This window comes from Erithacus rubecula (genome assembly GCF_903797595.1).
Source record: "Erithacus rubecula genome assembly, chromosome: 1".
NCBI lineage: Eukaryota > Metazoa > Chordata > Aves > Passeriformes > Muscicapidae > Erithacus > Erithacus rubecula.
The window spans coordinates 81745871-81764338 of NC_136658.1; the positions used below are offsets into that span (position 1 = coordinate 81745871).

At 37.9% G+C, this 18468-nt stretch overlaps 1 protein-coding gene across 3 annotated transcripts in view; it reads left to right on the forward strand.

Annotated features, from left to right (window-relative positions):
* Nucleotides 1-18468, forward strand: part of UBE3A (ubiquitin protein ligase E3A) — a 42267-nt gene that overhangs the window by 11698 nt on the left and 12101 nt on the right. For all 3 annotated transcript variants that reach the window (XM_079304851.1, XM_079304852.1, XM_079304853.1), the window contains 2 exons: nucleotides 9343-9653; nucleotides 12725-13980. In XM_079304851.1, the coding sequence (XP_079160977.1) occupies nucleotides 9343-9653; nucleotides 12725-13980 (1567 nt within the window). The remainder of the gene's footprint in view (nucleotides 1-9342; nucleotides 9654-12724; nucleotides 13981-18468) is intronic.

Consider the following 18468-nt stretch of genomic DNA (forward strand, 5'->3'; position numbering starts at 1 on the left):
TGTTCTGAACATATATAACAGTCACTCTTGCATCTGCTTAATAAAAAGAAGACAAAAGCTGAGTAGAACTGTGAAATTAACTTGGAAAATTTCAAATTAATATTTTGCAATTTTAAACAGGGACTGATTTTCCTTTTTTTTGAGGGTTGATTTTTTTGAGGGAATGATTTGGAGGGCAGGTTCAGAGTTTTAATTCAACGTGAACCAGTAGATGGTAGCATAATACAGTGTCAGAAATCGTATGGGATGTAATTTCTACCTGCCATTCACTAACATTTTGCATGTGTTCAAAGACACTTCCATAGTAAAGCACAATATGTGCTGGTATCTGTTGTGGCAGATACATTGTTGAACTGAGAAAAGGAAATTGTGACTTAATTTGGTGAATTTGTATCCCAGTTACTTCTAGAAACAAAAATCTAGCTCTCTTTCACTAAACAGTATTCACAGGGCATCTTGCTGACAGGTCTGAACCTTTTTTTGTCTGTCTTCATTAGGTTAGAAACCAAGATGAACTAAAATCACCATTGTGGTGGGCTGAAACATTCACTTCAATTCAAAATTCAAAGGGGTTGCAGGAATTAGAGGACCAGTAAAAAAAATATTTGAGACTTTATTCTTCTGTGAGTTAGCAAACAAAATTCTTTTCTAGCTATTCAAACTATCCTGTCATAGAACTCAAGCAGGGAAACCACAAACTGCTCTTCTGGCTTACAGCATAAGTTCCAAAATAATAGAGGGAATGTAGCCCAGTAGTTGGTGTGCTGTCTGAGGCTTCAAAGGATCTGGGTTCATTTCTCTTCTGCCACAAACTTGTTCTCTGACCTTAAACTGTCTCCTTCACGCCTTCCCCCCAGCAGTCTAGCATTTTACATGCCATGGGCTGGATGCAGTTTTCAGGATGTTTTGCAGGCTAGGGACATAGTTGTGAATTGCTCAAGGGCTTCTCTGCTGTAGCTGCCCAACTTAAGGAGGAGAAAAACTGCAGTGAGCCTCCCCACACGTTGGAGTGTGTACCCAAAAAATGAAGAGGAAACAGTGAGGGCTTTTCTAATGTGTTATTAGCAATTCACTGCACTGAAGCCTTTTCTTGCACTAGGAGAAGCAATTCTCCTGGTATGACAGATTTCTTTTCCCTCACTCATACCATCTACTAACAAAGTGCTGTCCAGCTGCTTTCTCAGGAGTGAAGGTTGCAGGGATCCTGACCTGAGAGGTGACTCTACGTGGACTCTGCATGTTGCTGCATTAGAGGTCACAGGACAAAAGCCCTGACATGGGCTCTTATTCCAGTAGTGGCCCATGCTGCATTGTGGTTTATTGTTCCTGCAGCTAGTTGAATTGTGTCATTTTGTTTCCCTGGCCTAGACAAGCAGGGGAAGTCAGACTGCAGCCTGTCTATAGTCCACTCTGGACTAATTACTTGTATTTTACTTTTTAATTACTTGTATTTTACTTTCTTGTTTACATTTTAAGCAAAGATGTATCAGCAGCACTCACCTAGACTGATGTGAAACAAAGACTTCAAAGATGTAGGATAAATCAGAAGGAAAAGGCAGTAAAACTTTTTCCTTCTAAAAGTTTGACAGTTCTTGTGTGTGTGTGATTTATCTTCCTTAAAACTGAACTTTAAAAAAAAATTATAGTAGTAAGCTTTTCTGTGTAGTAGCTGAGTACTTTTTTATATACACCAGTGATCAGAGTGGCCTTGACTTCATAAATTTTAGCTATCTATCTAAAATAAATGTGAGCCAGTCAAACTGTAGGAATTCAAATATTTGATTAGCAGTTATATATATATATTTTCAAAACTAAATGTTTTTTAAACTGTATCATGATGTGATGTATTCTACACCTGTTACAGAGAGTTTTTGCAATCCTACTGCCTAGCTGCTCTTGCCACATAAGGTGGAATGGCAGGTTGAGTGGTAGAGTTGTGACCTGCAAGCCTGCTGTGTTGCTGTAATAGTTACTCTGTTATTTACATGCCTAAAATTCATTAGTAAATGCAGGGACTAAAGCAAGTGCTTTTTTGTTTGCACAATGAATTTTGCTCTGGTTTTGCCCTGGCTGGCTGATATAATTGCTTTAGTTAATTTCCATGTTTTGAATTGCAAAGCTTTATACCAAGAGCATAGTCATATATGATTTCATTGTGAATGAAAAGAAATTTAAAGAAAATATTCCGATTCTTACACAGCAAAATCTTCCATATGTAAATCTTGCTTATCCATTCTGAGTCTCCATGTGATGAACATCTTGATGCTAGCTCAAAGTTAGGAGTCTTTTTATCTTAGCATTCATGCAGGTCTTAGAATTGTTAAGGTTAGCATTTTCTGTCTGCTCCTGTCATGCATCTCCATTGACTTTCACCTCCGATTAGTACAACTTTCTTAAAACCTCCTTAGCACTAAATTACATCATTTGATTGTTTAGTAGCTTCTTATCTGTTCATGTGTTTTCACTCTCTTGATATGTTGGCACATATCAAGGCAAGGTATGGCTGTCTTCATACTGCTTTCTGTGTGTTCATCTTTCCTTCTCTCTGCTTTTCAGGATGGGTTTCTTTGGAATTTTGAAACCCTTCTCTGTTTTTTAATATGACTGTAGCAAAGCAATCTTTCTGAGACAAGATTGCAAGATAGATGCTGACTTGTGTTCTTCACTCCCTGTCTTCCTGCATTGCTCCATATAACCAGAACAGATCTGTTCTCAGGGCTGCCCTTCCTGAGGAAGTGCCATGCCTTTGTCAGCATGATGTTCCCAGAGAAACGGCAGATCTAGAATATACAGTGGGAAGGGAGGTCCCTTAGGTTAAGCCCAAGGGGGTCCAATGGGGGCTCACAATCCACTCCTGCTAGTGGAGTCCTCCACACTGGATATAATGGAGTTTGGAAAATGTGAGCTCCATGCACAAGCACATTTGACAGGGTGCATATTTGCATGTTTGCAGGTGGTGCCAGAGGCTGAGGCAGGCAAAAGGTGTTACAGTACTGCTGGAACAAAGGGCTGGGCTCCAGCTGTGGGTGGAGTGTTTGGCAGTTTGGTGTGCAGGGTTTTGAAAAGCTCTGTGTGGGAAGTGCTATTACTGAAAGTTTGTCTTTTCTAGCACTGCTGTTCTTACTCTAACTAAACAGAAGCAGGAAAACCAGCATGCAAGGTTTGAAGCTGAAACTTGCATGAAGCAGTATTTAACTTCAAAAAGGCGACCACCTGCAACACCTTCTTTAACAGTTTTTGATATGCTGGTCATCTTGTTTCCAAAGTGTAGTATAACTGTTGCAGATATATCTCTTTATGCCTCTGTTAACACATTGACTGTTGCTTTGCTATTAGTACTATAAAAAAACAGTTCCCTGCTATTCCAAAGCTTGATGTCCCTTTCAGTGAAGAATTTTTCTCTGATGTCCACCCTGGGCTTCCCATGGCACAGCTTGATGCCATTTTCCTCTTGTCATGTCACTGGTTACGTGGGAAAAGATACTAACCCTCACCTGGCTACAGCCTTTTAGATGGCTGTTGAGAGTGATAAAAGTCACTTTTCACCCTCCTTTTGCTCAGGCTAAACACCCCCAGCTCCCCTCAGCTGCTCTTCATAAGAGTTGTGCTCCAGTCCCTTCACCAGCTCCATTGCTGTATTCTGGACACACTCCAGCACCTCGATGTCTTCCTTGCAGTGAGTGGCCCAAAACTGGGTATGGGATTCAAGGTCCAAGAACAGGGAGATCACAACCTCTTCCTGTTGGTCACACTATTTCTGATTGTGGCCAGGTCACCATTGGCCTTCTTGGCCACCTGGGCACACTCTGGCTCACGTGCAACTGCTGTGGACCACTCCCCTCGGGTCCTTTTCCACTGGGCAGCTTTCCAGCCACTCTGCTCCAGCCTGTGGCACTGCACAGGGTTGTTTTCACCCAAGGACAGGACCTGACACTTCACCTTGTTGAACCTCATGCTGTTGGCCTTGGGCCAATCAATCCAGCCTGTCCAGATCCCTTCCTGCCCTCCAGCAGATCAACACTCCTGTCCAATGTGAGATTTATGTGTAAAAGTAATGAAACAATTATTGTGTCCTAAGCAGAAACCATTCAGAAGAGAGTTATTTTGTGCTGGTATTTCCAGACAAGTATGAAATGTCCATGTGTATTTCTAAAATTTAGGTAAACTTATGAGCAAAAATGATGCAGTGATGCAGATATTTTAAACTTCAGGCACATTTTGAATGTAAATGTAAACTTGAATGTAAACACTTTGTAGGGGAACTTTAAATTATTGCATGCTTCAAATTTTTCAAAAATTCCTTTAATGTTTTAACTCCTGATTTTCTCTGTGGCAAGAGATTCCTTTACATGGTATTTCTCTGTATTTAGTTTAAAATATTTGAGAAATGCAAACTAAATTCTGTTTCATAGGAACTTTTGAACCAGTACAATCCTTGTTTTTTACAGGTTTTAGACATGCAAAAATTACTACAGAAAATGCAGCCCAGTTCACCTTTGGCTCAGTGGTATATTTCTAGTGATACTCCACAATTTTGGCACCATTTAAATTACAAATGCAAAGTACTTATTATCTGGCTTTTTATTAGCTAATGAACATATGGAAAGCCTAAAGGCAATTCTTTTTTTCTGTAACTACTACAAACTAAGTCAGTGTATGGTAATTTCATTTTAAACAGAAAATTGTGCTTGTGAAATTGTTGGACTTCAAGGAAGGAAGTTGGGTGTCTATTTTAGGTGCCTCTCCTCCTCACTAAAGCAGTGCATATTGCTTAAGGAGGTTATACAAGGCCCACTGAGTGGGAAGCTATCCTTCAGTCATAAGGAAAAGCCTGTGAAATGTTTACAACTGCAGCCACACCAGTGCAGATCCATAGTTGGATGTGCAACAACAATGACTATTTGGAAATATGTATGCAAGTCTGTCACTACAGCCTAAGCTACACAGTAACTGTGTGTGCTAATGTACAGAGAATTAGGCCTTGAATTTTCAAAGGGACCAGTTGCTCTTCACCAGATCCCTTTATAGGAACTTAGAGAGCTGCGGTCTTCACGGGTGTAGCATGAGCTAAGAATAGAGAGTGGTTTTATGTTACTTTGCTTGATGAACCAGTTTTAATGCCTCTGGCCAAGAACTTTAGTTTTCAGCATACTAAATGAGCAGGAGAATGTAGAAAGAGATCAAGTTTTCACTTTTGGCCAATACAGAGAATATACTACAATTTCTTTTGCTGAATAATGTAGAAGTAGGAAATGTGGGCTTTTGGCAATGTGCAATGATGATAATATCTGAGGTACACCAGTGGGAATGTTGTGGCACAGAATGTCTGTTTTGTAAAATCACACACTGACTTGCTCAGAATTGCATTTTCTGTAAGTCCTTTTATCAATGTACCTCAGTAAGGGTAGGTCTTGTGGAAGGAGTGGCAAATTCTCTTCTATATTCTGAGGTCTGTATCCTCACTTAAATTTATTTATTTATTTACCTAAATCATTTGTCTGAGATAATGTGAAAAGTCTGTGGAGTAGCTGCCAGGGAGAGGAGGGAGGATCCAGCTGGGTCCCTGTAAGTTTATGGGGCCTTACAGAACTGATACAGGAATACTCAATGAGATGGCTGATGTCATCACGAGGCCTCTCTCAAGGAGTTTCATCTTGGGAATCTGGAGAGGTCTCAGTCAACTGGACACTGGCCAATGTTGGCCCAATATTCAAGACGGGTGGGAAGAATGATCCTGAAAACCACAGGACTGTCAGTCTCATGTTAGTGCCTGGTGAAATTATGGACAAGATTATTCTGGAGATATTGGAAAACATCTGAAGAACACTGCAGACATCTGTCACAGCCAGCATGGGTTCATGACAAACCTAATTTCTTTCTATGACAAGGTAACACATCCAGTTGATCAAGGGAAGCCAGTTGATGTCATCTTTTTGCCTTTCCATAAAGTTTTTCTGTCTTTCATAAAGATAATCTCATAAAGATACTGTCTCTCACAATATCTTTCTGGATTAAATGTCCAGAACACAGCTGGACAAATGCATCGTGTGAGGGGTAAGTAAATGGCTGACAGATCAGGCACACAGGGTTACAGTAGATGGGGTGACATCAAACTGGTGACCTGCTACTAGTGGAGTTCCACAGGGCTCTATTCTTGTCCCTCCTCAAGGTTTTCATAAATGACTTGGACTCAAAGGTAGACCTCAAAGGTATACAAAGTAAATATATGCCAGTGATATTAAGGAGGTGTTGTTGAGAGACCTCATCAAATTAGAGGGTTGGGCAATCACCAACCATATGAAGTTCAATAAATACAAGTGCTCCTGGGACCTGCATTACAGAAAGGCCCCTGGGGGCCCAGATCAGCAGCAAGTTGAACGTGAGTCTGCAGTGCCCTGGTAACCAGGAGGGCCAATCCTGTCCTGGGGACATCATACACAGCATGGCCATCCAGGCAAGGGAGGGGATTGTCCTGCTCTGCTCTGCCCTGAGACAGCCTCACCTTGAATATTGTGCACAGTTTGGGGTATTGCTATATGGGAATGACACAAAGCTATTAGGGAGCATCTGAAGGAGGGCTACAGAGATGGGGAAGGGCCTTGAGGGAAAGTCATATGAGGAATGGCTGAGGCCACTTGGTCTGTTCAGCCTGGAGAGGGACACTGAGGAGAGACCTCATCATGGTCAACAGTTTCCTGATCACAGGAAGCAGAGAGGCAGGCACTCATCTCTTTTCTGTGGTGACAGGACCTGAGGGAATGGCATGAAACTGTGTTCGGGCAGATTTTAGGTTGGATATTAGGAAAATATTCTTCACCCAGAGGGTAGTTAGGCACTGGAACAGGCTCCCCAGAGAAGTGGTCACAGCACCAGGCCTGAGTTCAAGACGTGTTTGTAAGGCACGTGGTGTGATTCTTGCTGATGGTTCTGTGCAGGGCTACAAGTTGAACTTTGATGATCCTTGTGGATCGCTTCCAACTTGGGATATTCTATAAAATTCTAATACTGCTGTATTCTAGTACTGTTGTACACCATATTGTTTGTTTCCATACTGGATTTAAAAATAAAAAAAAAAAATACAACCTTCAGTCAGATCTGTCTCTAATAGAGTTTCAGAGAACTTGAGTCAGTGAGTCTCCAGCCACAAGTCAAAACACAAGTGTTTGTACAAACAGCATGGTAAAAGTTTGGGAAGTAATTGGTAGCTAAAAACTAAAAATAAAAAAAAATATTGAGCCCTTCAGAAGTTAGCTGTTAGAAACAAGTCTAAGCTTAGCTTTATCTGTTGGCATCTCAGACATGACCTGATTAAAGGAGTGCTGTTTAACATGATAAAATGTGTTGTTACTATATCAATGTTTATACATTGATATAACTTTATTCAAATTAGATGTGTGAGCTAGAAAGGTGTGGTGGCCACAGCTCAGGTGTAAAAATTCAGCTTTTTCATGTTAAATATTTAACATGCTTACAAATTACAACATATCACACTCTAAATCTGGAGGTCTGGAATGACTGAAAGTCAGGAATGATCAAAGCATGAAATTTTGCATTCAGAAATAACTGACTCTGAAATAATTTACTGGTCTGAGTTTTATTAAAACACTGTTGCTTTGGTGGGGGTTTTGGCTGGTTTTTCTTAAAGCCTTTATTCTGATGGCTTAAGTATGAAAGACGAGATTTTAAAAACCCACTTATTTTTAGATGTACGTAGAGAGAGGCAGATATTCCTAAGTCTGTATATAAAAATGTCAAAGTCTAAAACTCTTCCCTTAGATTAGAAAACAGCTATTCCCTCTTACACAGTAATTGTTTTAATGGTATTGCTCATGCTGCTTTTTCTTTCCACATCCATCTCAAAGTGCCTGGGAAATCTTTCTCCTCTGTTGTTTTTTTGTTTGTTTTCTTTTCCTTGGAACGTACTGGGACATTTGAAACCTCAGGTAGACATCAAAGTAATTGTTTTCCTTGTAAGATATATTTTCTTCTCTTGTATCATGAGATCTTGAAGGGTGAAAAGAAAGAGGCAGAGGTCTTATTGCTAAGTAATACACACCTCAGTAGTCCCTCTCAGAACATTTTCCCTTTTAAAGCAGCTGCATTGAAGCTGCTATTTAACCAGCCATTATCAACAGCGAGGTGCAGCCAGTGCTGAGTAGTGGGTCTAGCAGTTCAGTTCTGAAGTACTTGTTCTGTGCAGAATCTGTGCATGCATCAACATCAGAAAAGGCAATTTTGATTTAATATCACAATTTCTGATGCTGTAATCATTATAGTACTGTATCACTAAAGTTCCATAAAATCCTGTATGTTAAACCTACTCAGAATGTTTGAAATCTTTCATAGTTGGTAGTTTTCATTAATAACTTAAAATCTTAAATGAAGTTGAGGTTTAGGGGGTTTCTTTCTGAAATGTGGTCAAACATGGTGCTCTTGGTGCTGCATGCAGCTGCTTCTCTCCTGATTACCTGCATCTTTCCAGTGATTTCTTTACTATTTGCATGTTTCTGTAGAAGTCTGTGACCTTATTAATAGGGCAGTTATGTTTTCTTTTGTGCATATATATAGTACTGAGCACTAGACTTGTACAGTGATACTGCTGTGAATTTTCAGAATACATACTTGCCACCTATAATGGCAGAGGAAAGAGAAGGATTTGGCAGATAGTGCTTTTGGGGTGGTTTTTTTTCTTTTATTTAGACAACAATATAATTTATTTAAGCTGAGGAAAAAATATCCAGCCTTAAGCTATTTATAATTGTGTTTTTAGCATCAGTCTAATTTTTTTCCTATGGATTTAAATAGACTAAATATGATAATTTGGTCATCTGGAATCTTGTTAAAATAGATAAATAGTATAGTATTGATGGTATTGCTAAATAAATGTCTGAATTTTTGTGTCTCATGCCTTTTTCATCTGTCAGTGCAATCATGCCTCAGTACTATATATTTGATTCAACACCTGTACAACATCCAGTTCTGTTTCAGTTGCAGCTTTGTTTTGCATCCAAATTGCTCTCTTTTTTAGTGGCAGTTGAAATTGTTCAGCACTCTACAAGATTGTCTTCACTGTAGCACTACCATGTAAAGCTGAAAACTATGCATAAACAGGATTTATCTTTTACTTACATAGAATCCACAAATTAAATTGTGTGTTAAATATATTTGCATTTGTCAAGATGAGAATCCTGAATTTAAAAAAAATCTTCTGCTGTGTTCTCTCTGACAGAAATCTTGTGTTTCAGTGCCTGACTAATCTCTGCCTTGCTGATGCTATTGAATGAGCTTTGTATGTGAAAGCTCCACTAATCCTTGTACTTACTGTTTGAATGTTTGCTACAGGAAGCGAGCAGCTGCAAAGCATCTAATAGAGCGCTACTACCACCAGTTAACCGAGGGCTGTGGAAATGAAGCCTGCACGAATGAATTTTGTGCTTCCTGTCCAACTTTTCTCCGTATGGATAACAATGCAGCAGCCATTAAGGCCCTCGAGCTTTATAAGATTAATGCAAAACTCTGTGATCCTCATCCCTCCAAGAAAGGAACAAGCTCAGCTTACCTAGAAAACAATTCCAAAGGTGCCCATAACAATTCCTGCACTGACAGAAAAATGAACAAGAAGGAGATGCAAGGCCCAAGAGATGACTTTAAAGGTAAGATGTTTACAGTTTTCTTTAAAAAAAAATGGGTTTCAAATACATGAGTTCAAGCCAACAGACTTCACTCTGGTGGTGTTCTGCTGACTTTAGTAAAATACACTATTGGACAATTGAGTGTTTTACTATGGATTAAGGAAAATGGATGGATTAATGCCTAACACTGATTCCAAATCTGGATCCTGACCACATCTCTGTTAATCGACCTGCATTTGTAGTCTTACGAGAATGATTTTTGCAGATATGGAAAAGCTTTAAATGCTGTTGTATGACTGTTTTAGTTTTGCTAGTTTTGTAATTATTCTGCAGTTAATAAATTATAAAACTTATACTTTAACTAATTCCAGATTCTATGTTAAGGAAAGTAACAGATGAAAAAAATTATACAGTGGGTGATAGGCAATACATTCACTAAGCTAAAAAATGTTTGAGCACAGTTATTTTTAAACCAGTGTAAAATAAAATACAGTTCTATGTATGTTTTCAAAACTTCTGTTTAGCTTTTCAAACTATCTCTAATAGTAAATACATACTAATAGAATAACATTAGTTGTCACCAAAATCCATTATGCAAACACACCCAGAAACCAGGCCAAATTGTTTTAAAAGCCATTAACCTTTGAGGAGATCACATTTAAGTATTGTGGCAAATAGTGGTATAAACACAAGACCAGATTCATTTATTTTAGTTAAAGAACATGAAATTGTTTACAGCAAAGATTTAAAAATCCTACAGAACTATCAATAAAACATAGTGCTGTGTTAGAAGCAATCCATAATAAGGTATTCCAGTCAATTAGCAGCATCAGTTTCTTCTTTATCTGATGCAAGGATAAATTTGTACCCAAATTATTTATGATCTGAATAAGGAGAGAGGCAAACACTATGAAGGGGAAAGGGAAGGCAATGTAGTATTAAATGAGCAAGAGGCACATTAAGTCTATTTTGTGATTTGTCTCTTGATTTTTTTTGAGTTTTTAGTGGAGCTTTTTGGAGACAGAATTTTCCTTATTCTGTCTAACCATCCCCTCTCCCCAAGTCACAGCACTGACTCAGACTTCTCTCTTGGAGCATCACAAGTATTGACCTCTTTATATGAGCCATATAGACAGAGGGCTTTAATGCATTCTTAAAGCTCATCTGAGGCTTAGTTACCTTTGGAATTGGGTGATGTTTAAGGAATCTAGCACTCTGAATTGTTTTTAAGGTCTGTCTTAAAACTTGTAACTACAACAGTTACTGGGAAATCTGCAGCAAAGTTTAGCAAAGCCAAGGAAAAGGATGTGTGGCTTGCTTTTATTCCTAACATAAGATTGACAGTTCTAAATAAATTGATTTAAATACCCTTCAGAAATAATTACTTAAATTACTTTTCTAGAGTTCCTGGAATACTAAAAGCTTTGAAAGAGTGAATGAGGAATTCCTATTTAAGTATGGAAATCTGAAATTCATTGTATTGTTAAATTGTCAACTTGTGCTGATAATTTTCATGCTATGAATAATGTCTGTGATCCAGAGTCAATGAACTTGAGACTGTGATCCTCATTTTGAGGACCCGTGTCATGGAACATTAGTTGTATCAGCAGATAAATTTCTCTTAACACAAAAAAATTAAGCCTTCTTTTAAGACAAGTTTTGCTTCCTGAGCATGCACTGCAGCAGATAAAAATTGATGTTGCACTAAGCTTGAATCCTTTCGTAATGTTTTCAATAGAGCTTCAGTAGAACAGATTTTAGTTTTGAGCTTTGTCAGTGTTTTCAGATTGGAAGCCAGTCTAAGCTTAGACAATAATCTTAACCTTTCCTGTGTTATATGTACTCTTAGAGTGGCTTGGGGTTCTGTGAAAGGTTGGCTGTCTTTGCATCATCTGGTTTGCATCATCTGCTTTTAATTTAATGATTTCTTGGAATGAGTATCAGTGTAGATTATCGCATTTCAAAATATTTCAATGTACATCTTTAGTAAATGTCTATTAAAATGTTACACTTCTTTCTGCAGAGGTAGGTAGTTCTCATATGGTTGGTGAATACAGTTCTGAAATGTTTTCTAAGAGATGCTATTAAACAGATTCTGTTTTAGTTCTAAATTAGTGTCAGTTCAGAAGAATCTGCTTAAACTAGAATATCTTTTCAGGTTCTGATCATGTGGTAATCCTACTGTAAATCGTCACCTGATGTGAAAGTATCTGTGGATTCTGTTAGAGAAGTAACAGAGAAAGCTATAAAAAAAGTTTTCTTTCTTTTTTCTAAAGAGAAAGGAAGATTTCAAATAACAAGTGTACCCTTCAAATGACTTATTTTGTATCAGAAGTCTGGGGAGAGGGAGAACAGACAGGTACTTGGAGCAGATGATGTGTATAAACCATCTTGTTCATCTTAATAACATGTTGATGAGTATGCCCAAGTTGCTTATCTTAGTGAGGCCTAATGTACAAAGAGATAATCTTCATGCCATACTGTATATGTAATTTAGAAGGCAGCATAAATTTTTTTAGGAGTTTTAGGAGGGTTTTCAGACATCAATTTAGTCTAAAAACAGTTAGAGAAGGCATGAAGAGAAGAAATAAGAAGTCTTATATTCCCACTAACGTACAACAAAACAAGTGATTGAGTCTTTTCTTCAAGGTCTAATTTGAAAAAAGAGGTTGATGCAGTCTAGTTTGTTTAGTTTAATGACTTACGTATTAACTGTGCAGATTTACTAGAAGACTGTCACAGCCTTATTAATTAAGTCTTGTGAAGTTTAAACCTCTTACTGATTACACTTGTTTAGACAATACAGTACTGTTAACTACCAAATGTAGTTAATTGGCTGCAAAACAGTTTCACCATTGTGCACATTCTCTGATTGACATCCATGAATAAAATATCTTATAAGGTCAGTGAATAAGATCATGATTTATTCATGCTAATGAAATTATAAAGTATCCGTCTTGAATTTATTCAGCACTATTTTTGGAGTTTTAGTGATGATATGACACACATATTTCTTGGGCAGGGCAAACCAGAAGTAATTTATATTTTTCATTTTTGTCTTAATAAGACTAATACTTTTATCTTTTTTGTAGATGTGACTTTTCTAACAGAAGACAAGATATATGAAATTCTTGAACTATGTCGAGAAAAAGAGGATTATTCCCCTTTAATCCGGGTGATTGGGAGAGTGTTTTCTAGTGCTGAAGCACTGGTGCAGAGTTTCCGAAAAACCAAGCAGCACACCAAGGAGGAGCTCAAGTCTCTTCAAGGAAAGGATGAAGACAAAGATGAAGATGAAAAGGAAAAAGCTGCCTGTTCGGCTGCTGCTATGGAAGAGGATTCTGGTGCATCATCATCTTCGTCATCAAGAATAGGTGATAACACACAGGGAGACAATAACCTCCAAAAACTAGGCCCAGATGAAGTGTCTGTAGATATTGAAGCAGTCAGACGGGTCTACGATAGGTTACTTTCTAATGAAAAAATAGAAACTGCCTTTTTAAATGCACTTGTGTACTTGTCACCTAATGTGGAATGTGACTTGACTTACCATAATGTGTACTCTCGGGATCCTAACTATCTGAATTTGTTTATTATCGTTATGGAGAATGGCAATCTTCATAGCCCAGAATATCTGGAAATGGCTCTACCGTTGTTTTGCAAAGCAATGAGCAAACTACCCCTTGCAGCTCAAGCAAAACTGGTCAGATTGTGGTCTAAGTACAGAGCAGATCAAATTCGGAGAATGATGGAAACATTTCAGCAGCTTATTACTTACAAAGTCATAAGCAACGAGTTCAATAGTCGTAACCTAGTGAATGATGATGATGCCGTTGTTGCTGCTTCAAAGTGCTTGAAAATGGTTTACTATGCAAATGTAGTAGGAGGGGATGTGGATACAGATCATAATGAAGAGGAAGATGAAGAACCCATCCCAGAATCAAGTGAACTAACTCTTCAAGAGCTGTTGGGTGAGGAAAGAAGAAATAAAAAAGGTCCTCGAGTGGACCCACTGGAAACTGAACTTGGTGTTAAAACTATAGATTGCAGAAAACCACTTATCCCTTTTGAAGAATTTATTAATGAACCACTGAATGATGTTCTAGAAATGGACAAAGACTACACTTTCTTCAAAGTAGAAACAGAGAATAAATTCTCGTTTATGACCTGTCCCTTCATATTGAATGCTGTTACCAAGAACCTGGGATTGTATTATGACAATAGGATCCGGATGTACAGTGAGAGACGCATAACTGTGCTCTACAGCTTAGTTCAAGGGCAGCAGCTCAACCCCTATCTGCGACTGAAAGTGAGACGTGATCACATCATCGATGATGCGCTTGTCCGGGTAAGTCCCGCAGCAACGCGGTGCCTGGCTTTGTGAGATCTGACTGCAAACCACATGGGCTTGGAGTAACTGAGAAGGACTCAGTGTGAGTGCATATATACTGCATTTCCTCTAGAACAACCTCAAATACCTTTACTGTTTGAATTCTAAGCATAATGCTGGAGATTGCTATGTTCAGCAGAACTACTTCTGCTCAGAGTGGTTGCAGATTTAGATGTTTTAAAGTGTCAAATAGCTCTTACTGCCCATTATCAGACCCTGCACAGATCTTGATGGTGAGAGTGACCAACTTCTGTTTCGTTGTCCTCTGCACTCTTCTGGATTGTTTTCTGATGGTAGGGATTTTCAGATAGAAGTTAGAATTAAAACATTTTACTTATGTACTCTTCTTGTGGAGTTACTAATTTCTAGAAATAAAGCATTATTTTAATTTGGTGGCAACACCAATACTACTGAGAAAGGAAGACAGACCTGTTAATACCAGAGAAATGTGAGAGCAGCCTCATTCTGAATGTGCTGACTTCTTAAATTAAAACTTAATGCCATTTCTTCATGCATTTTTGGAAGAGCAGAATCATACAGGATCCAAACTATTTTACTGTAAATAGGTTCATAAATGACATTAATATGCTCTTTAATTTTAGGACCCTTCCTTTTTTTTTTTTTTTTTTAAACTGGTAAATTTCAAAAACTCATTTTATCGTGTTCAGTTCTTAAAGCACAAGGTTTGAAAATTTTTGAATTTTCTCGTGGCTTAAAACTTGTTACTGAAGACCCAGAAAGGTTTAGAGAGGTTTTGGGGAAGTTACCTGATTTTGCTTCTCAGCCCAGCTATTACTTGTAGTTATGACTTTAAATGCCAGTGAAGGTCAATTGTGAGAACCCTGAATGATCTCCTACCTTGATTTTTCTGTATGCCTGGGAATTTCCAGCTGGGTTAGCTGCTTCATGGGAATTGCTGATATTATGACTTGTCAGGGAAAACATTTGTCTTCAGTACCAAAATAAAAAATTAAATTTCTGCAGTGCAGAAATGGCTTCTGCCTGTAAACTCAAGTTTATATTAGGCAAATAAATATAAAAGTACTGTGTACCAGTTTTTTTAAGAATACTCCTTGTAATTTCACTACCTATCAGATTTACAGTTGTATCCAGTTATTTTTTGTCATATTATTGCAATGGAGCTTATTCCCTGAATGTTCAGCTTTGGGCACATAAATACTGGGAAAAAGGGAGAGAGAATATTTTCTCTTTAGAAGAGGATGAGCTGAAAGAGCATAAGAGCTAATTTTAGGATCTTCTTTTCAATGTCACTTCCAGCAGAGCAAAAGCAAACCTTCCTCTTTATGCTGATAAGAAGGAAGTCCATAAGTATGAGAAAAGGCATTCTTTCACATACTGCTTGTTGTAGAAGTTGAAACCTTTGAGGACAAAAAAAAAAAAATGTTTAGTGTAGTTTAAGAAGCTTGTGGGCAACATCAAGTTGCAGTGGCACCAGAGCAGTCACTGTTTTGCACACTCTTGGCCTGTAGGAAGTTTAGGAAAGTTAATTCGGATTAAGCTCAAACATTCTAATCTAAATTGTGATGCACTTGCAGCAGCACTGGCTCAGCCTGAGTTACATGCCTGGGCACTTGCCATGGTTCCTCTCTGGCTGTTAATTTAAACTGTTGTATGGTGACCTGACTGTCAGAGCCCCGAGGAAACAGATTTTAAACTGTTTATTCCGAGACAGAAAATAAAGGGAAAGTATAAAATTGTTCTAAATTCAGGTACTAAACTGTAGTGGTAGCCAGCAAGACCAAGTGCAGCCCAGGCATTTCTCAGAAGTGGAATATGAACAATATTCAGTAAAATGGAGTTGAGCACAGACCTGCCATTCAAAGTGGAGGGCGGTAGTTGTGTGCTGTATCAGACAGAAAGGTTACAAGGTAGCTGTTGTGGGATGATTGGGTGCAGGGGAAATTGTATCATATGAAGTGGGTACAGAATCTACCTTGTAACTTCTGGTATGTCTTAACTGATGATACAAAGTATAATTGTTCAAGGAATAGATTTTAAATATTCCCCAGGAAGTGTTAAGGAATGAATCCTCTAATATAGCTGTTGATCACAATGTGCCTATTTCCTTTAATTTTTTTGTTCTCATTTTAATATCAGGACAGGTGTACAGTACTCAATTTAGGAAAGGTCTCACTGGAAAATACCAGAAAGATCTTTCAAAGATAATAATCTTCAGTAGTGAAAGCATGCTCTTAGTTCAGTGACAAAATGTTTCTGGATATGCTTAATATATAGGTAATGATTATGAGTACCAACACATTTACCCTTGAATTTCATATTTTTTGACTTTAGAGGTTTGAATATTTGCAGACTTTTTTGAGTATCTGTGGAATAACTGGTAACTTCCTGATAAAGGCATCTTCAAGAATATTGACAAAAATGAGATTGAGATAGTCTTACTCATATTTTCCTTACTTATGGTGAATATTTTTCAAACAAATACATTGATCAGCCTTTGTGATTTCTTGCAAACACACTAAACACTGGCTTTCTGCTAATTAGTTGAGCTGATGAAGTCATTACCAAGCTGCTTTTCTCCTATCAGTACTTAATATTTTAGCTTTTATAATTCAATATGTATATATTCTCACTTCTTAGACTTCATTAAAGCAAATATGAGCACTGGTAAGTGATTTTTGGTTACTACTATTAATGTAGGACCTTTTTCCTTTTGCTAAGAATTTGAAGAAATACTTTTTAAATACCTTTAAGGTATTATCATGTTTAAAGTCAAAACTTTCATGTTTAAAGACAGAATCTTAGTTGCCTAAAACACATACATCTAAAGAAAAATTTTATTTACTAATTCCTTGTTCAATTTCTTTGTATGTATGAAACTTGCCTCAGAAACGTATTTTTTCTTTTTATTGGAAATTATTTAATGCAACATCTTTCCTTATATTATATACTTACTGTATACATATTTGTATGTATGTTAGTCTGAAAAGTCACCTGGACAAGGGTGGAATGTTAGAATTTGTAACACTTTAGTCCCCACTTTTTTTAGGGAACCCTTGTGTTTGGGAGCTGGTAGCTCAATTTGCAGTTCCTGACAGCAGTTAAAATGCTTTTTTTCAGTCTAACAGGTTTAATAGGTTAGCTGTACTGCTGAGTCACGTTGTTTGTGGTAGCAATGAAAGGAAATATATCCTTAAATCCTCTCTTCTCACTTTTCATTCCCCAAGAGCTATTTCTTTCATCCCCTTCTTCTGAGTTTATTTTTCCCCCACCCCAATGGCCCAGGTTAAATATGGCATTCTTCTCAGGTAGCAATAACTTAAAGGGTGTGAGTTAGGACACACAACTTCTACAAGTGGAAAACATGGTGGATTCCTTGAGCAGGGTCAGGCTTGTACTTGCTTACAAATTAGAAACTTATTTTGATGAATTTCACATAGAATGCAGACAGCTAGTGGGCAGCAACCCTCTTCTGCTTGTAAGTGACTGCTGAGTATATTGAAGACCAAAACTCTTCTGTGACACCTGAACCCAGTAGGCAGATTCTCTCCTGTATAGAAGATAAGTACTTCAGGAGATTTGACATTGTTTCAGACCAAGTTGAAGTTTGTGTGTTCAGGTGAAAATGCCAGCAATGGTATACCTTGGTTGGATGCAGAGCATGTGGCTGTGCAAGCTCCAAATGCAAGCTGGAGAAAAGGCTGCTTTGTCACTGTAACTGTTACTTTCCATGCTGGTTTTAACAAAAACATGTTGACGTTGTGACATCATGATGTGCCACTGGTACTTTCAAGCTTAAATTAGCTGTGTTCTGTCATTTTTGCTACCTAGTGTGAAAAGTGTTCTAGCCTCTGCCTTAAAGAGAACTTTTATGTTATGTTAGAACTTAAGGTGGTTTGTGGTCATTTTAAACTGCATAGAAATTACTTCAGTTGCTGTTTGTTTTAAGCAGGTCACCAAACTCTGGTGTTACATTAAGCTTTTAAATGTTGTCATATTTCAGGAAAGCAGTATTATTCTGTAAACAAAGTAAAATCACCCAATGTCTTAAGTTGTGGTACTTTGTTTGTTTCAGCAAACAAAATACAGATGTTCTTTCTTACATCAGCTCTCAGCTTTTTACTTAATACATCCTTCTGCTGCTTTAGTCATGCCACACATCTTCTTTTCAGAAAGTCCCTGGAAAATGTAATGATTGTTCCAATGACATGGCCAGTTAAACCATTATGACAGAAAACAACTCCTAAAACTTTGGTAATTCACACAGCTGGATTGTGTTTATCTAGCAGCATCTATGTTGACAAGGTTGAGGTAGTTGTGATTATTAAAAACAAACAAAGAAAAGCCCCAAAAAACCCAAGAGCCAGACAGCAATAACTGAAGTTCATATTTCCCTGCTATAGAAACACTGCTGCAGTTCTGCTAAAATCAAGTGCCTCCTTACTGTCCTGTTTGCTGCTGTTGCCC